The sequence below is a fragment of the Dipodomys spectabilis genome, unplaced genomic scaffold (genome assembly GCF_019054845.1).
Source record: "Dipodomys spectabilis isolate Male_0828 unplaced genomic scaffold, ASM1905484v1 ptg000365l, whole genome shotgun sequence".
In the NCBI taxonomy this organism is placed as follows: Eukaryota; Metazoa; Chordata; class Mammalia; order Rodentia; family Heteromyidae; genus Dipodomys; species Dipodomys spectabilis.
Window position 1 is genome coordinate 7,767,184 of NW_024871042.1, and position 3,448 is coordinate 7,770,631.

Sequence of the window (3,448 nt, forward strand, 5' to 3'; positions counted from 1 at the left end):
ATCTCAAACTTGGGGTTTTTAAAAATGAAGATTAAAAAGAAATTCCTTGCGTTTAGTTTTTATGGCAGTTCCACAATTCAATGATCACCCATCACATTGCCACTATTATTTTAAAAAAATATTGTTGTTTAAAAAATTATTTTGCTCTGGAAGGCTGAAATTTCCAGATAAATTAGCAATGCTGGTGATCAAGTAAATGAGTTCAATGATGTGTGTGTTTGCGTGTGGTGTGTGTATGCGTGTGGTGTGTGTATGCGTGTGTGGTGTGTGTATGCATGCTTTTATTTCTCTTTGACATGGAAGTTCTGCCTGGAAAGACAACTTAGAGGAAAGAAATAGGGTCAGGTGTTGTAGGAGTGAGGCTGGGGACATGGGAGGGGAGGGGGAAATCAAGGGGAGGGGGAGGAGAGAGAGGAGAGGGGAGGAGAGGAGAGAAGGAAGAGAGAGGGATTAAGGGGATGGAAAGGGAAGAGGGCAGGGAAAGAAGGACAAGAAGAAGGGAAAGTGGGTATTGGAGGCATACAGGTAGGGGGAAAAAAACAAGAGAAAGAGGAATAAAAAAAAACTGAATAGCTTAAAAAATAAATATCTTGGTCTTCACTAATCGTGGTGTCAAGTTCTGCCCCCAAAGCTACAGACCAATCCTGCTCACCCTTCCTGGCCCGAGCCACCTCGAAGGCCGCGTCTTAGTATAAACTTGCCATCTCTGCCCAGTTGTCGAGTGGCATCATGGGAGAGGCTGGGACTTCCCTCCTTTGAAACCCCCCTCCTCAGTTACACGGGAGGATGGAGCCGGGTCTTCCCCAGGTGCCACGCCATCTAGGGTGCATTTGAGTCACCACAGAGTAAAAAGCTGAGGGCCAAGGGAGAAGAGAAAGTCCCTAGGAAGGAGGAGAGGCCAGGGCAACATCTGCGCCTCCTCAGAGTTTCTGCAGCGTCCGCTCAGTCCTCACGTTCTGCAGCACGACCTCCTTGGCAGGTGACCCACACTTGTACTCCAACTCCGCGCGCGCAGTGCTCTGCTTCTTCCGCAGGTGACAGAGGAGCGCCAGAAGGGCCACCACCAGGGACAGGCTGGCGATGGAGATGCCAATGAGCACGCCCGAATGCACGGCCCCGGCGGAAGGGGGTCTCAAAGTGGAGTCAGGTATCCTGGTGCTGAACGGGGGCTCCCCCGAGCCGTCCTCGTACCCCTTGTTATTCACCACGATGGGGTCACAGTCGGTGCTGATCTGGCCGGCGAAGGGGGAGTCGGGCCCGCAGAGGCATTCAAAGGAGCCGGGGAGGTTGCGACATTCCCCCTTACGGCATTCTCCTCCATGGCTGCACTCGTCGATGTCGGTGCACATAGAACCCTCGTCCAGGATGAAGCCTTCGGGGCACTCGCAGTATTCGGGGTTGTGGGGGTCGCAGTCCGCGGGGCATGCCGTCTGGTTGCAGATCATCTGGCACCGGTGCGGCATCTGCGGGACGGGCGCGAAGCCTTCGGCGCAGATGCAGCGGTATTCAGTTTGGCTCACGGGCTGGCACTGGTACTCACAGTTCGATCCGAAGCACGGATCCAAGAGCTCCGTGCACTCTCCGTCCACCAGCTCGTAGCCCTGGTAGCAAAGACAATCGAAGCCACCCTTGGTGTTGACGCAGCGCTGCGGGCACGGATTGGGCACCAGTATGCAATCGTCCACGTCCTCGCACTGGTGCTGATCCGCTGCCAGCTTGTAGCCCGTCGCGCACATACAGGAGTAGGAGTCTGGATCGGTGGAGTTACTGATGCAAAAGTGCTCGCAGAGGTCGGTGCACTTTTGCACTGGGGGTGAGGTGCAGGAACGCCCGTCCGCCTGCAGGCCCAGGTTACCCGGGCAGAAACAGCTGGGGGTCCCCGAGCTGGTGTTGCACGCGTACTCGCAGCCGCCGTTCTCCACGCCGCAGTCCCAGGGGCCCGGTGCCTCCCGACTCCAGCGCCCCGAGGCAGATCCAGACGGCAGCGAACACACCAATGTCAAGCCGAGGGACTCCACCACCACGGAGCTGCCCACGGGAAGCGTTTGGAAGTCCGCGTTGCGGGCCCCAAACGGGGTGATGTAGGTGCTGGAGATCGGGGCGGCCACCTGGTTTCGGGGATTCGCCTCCAGCGGCCTGCAGTAGGCTGCGAAGTGGAACTCGCAGAGGAAGCCATCGGCCTCCGCGGTACACTGGCGCTCCTCCCAGATCGGGTCGCCGGGCACCGAGGCCGCTGGCCCCGACGCCGTGACGCACAACGGGCCGCACACTGGAGCCCCGTCGTCGAGCCTCGCCCACCTGCTGTAGCTGGTATGGTTGTCGCCAGTAACCCACTGGAAGCCGCGCAGGGGCCCGAGATTGCCGGGGGCACTGCAGCCCTGTGGAAGCTGCAGACCGATCCAGAGGTTCGGGCCCACGCTGCTGTCGCCGCTCTGCAGCAGCGTGATGACTTCGGCGGCCACGGAGGAGCGCACGGTCATCAGGTGTCCTTGAAGCCGCTCGCAGGCCTGGCTGGCAGCCAGAAAGTTCACGGGGCCCCGGAAAAGTGCGAAACACTCGTGCTCCACGCACTGGCTGCCACTAGGCTGCGGTTCGATGGGTCCTGAGCTCCCCAGACCAGCCCGTGCCAGCACACCTAGAAGGAGAACCCCGAGCATGCTGTCCAGGGCAGGGGGGCTGCTGCTTGCCAGCTCCGGAGAAAGCTCGAGGGCTGTGACTTTGTCAGAATCCGACCGGGACGGAGAGACGCCGCTGATGACAGCCGCGAGCTCCCAGCGCAGCCCAAACACTTCCCCGGCTGCGGCGCACAGTCGCGGTTAGGCGGCCTCTGACATGTCGGGTCCCAGCCGGAGCTCAGTTTATAAATGTTACGGCCCTCCCTCCCTGGCCGTTCGGGAAAAGGAAGGAAGTGCCTGGTGGGACGGGCTGAGGTTGCATTCTCGGATTACTGGGTTCTCCAGGCGCCTTGTGCCCGCCCTCCTGCTAGGATCACCTCGCCGGGATGAGTACACCCCCGCTGGGGCGCAGGGAGGTCCGCGGGTGGGGCCCCACCGTCCCAGCCTCCAGGGAAGAGACTGTCTGGGTCAGCAAGGCAATTCGCGCCCTGGCCACTCGGGGGCCCGCATGTGCAGCCCCTCCTCGATGCCTGAACTCCCTTTCCTTCCCTGTTTTCCCCCAACCCCCTTAAGGAAAGCCTGAATTACAAGGAGGGCTCTGGAAGCAGAAACCTAGAAGAGGGCTTTGAATGGGTGGGATGGGGTCGTGCTCAATCCTTGCAGGACTCCAGGAGAGGGGTTGCTAGGTACGAAGATGACAGTGGAGGAGCAGGGATCTACCTAGGCAATCAGTTGCAATAAAGACCGCAGTACAGGAGAGAGAAAGGGAAGGGAGAGGAGGGGAGAAAGGGGAGACGAAGAGAGGAGGGGAGGGGAGAGGAGAGCCATGGCAC

At 59.3% G+C, this 3,448-nt stretch overlaps 1 protein-coding gene across 1 annotated transcript; it reads right to left on the reverse strand.

The window, feature by feature from the left end:
• Positions 1-432: 432 nt before the first annotated feature.
• Positions 433-3,023, reverse strand: Thbd (thrombomodulin). Its single transcript, XM_042666525.1, has one exon. It carries the CDS (start codon positions 2,655-2,657, stop codon positions 921-923), a length of 1,737 nt encoding a protein of 578 aa, XP_042522459.1. The 5' UTR covers positions 2,658-3,023; the 3' UTR covers positions 433-920.
• Positions 3,024-3,448: the final 425 nt, after the last annotated feature.

Coding starts and splice junctions, on each gene's coding strand:
- Thbd (XM_042666525.1), bottom strand. CDS start 2,657: ATGCTCGGGGTTCTCCTTCTAGGTGTGCTGGCACGGGCTGGTCTGGGG.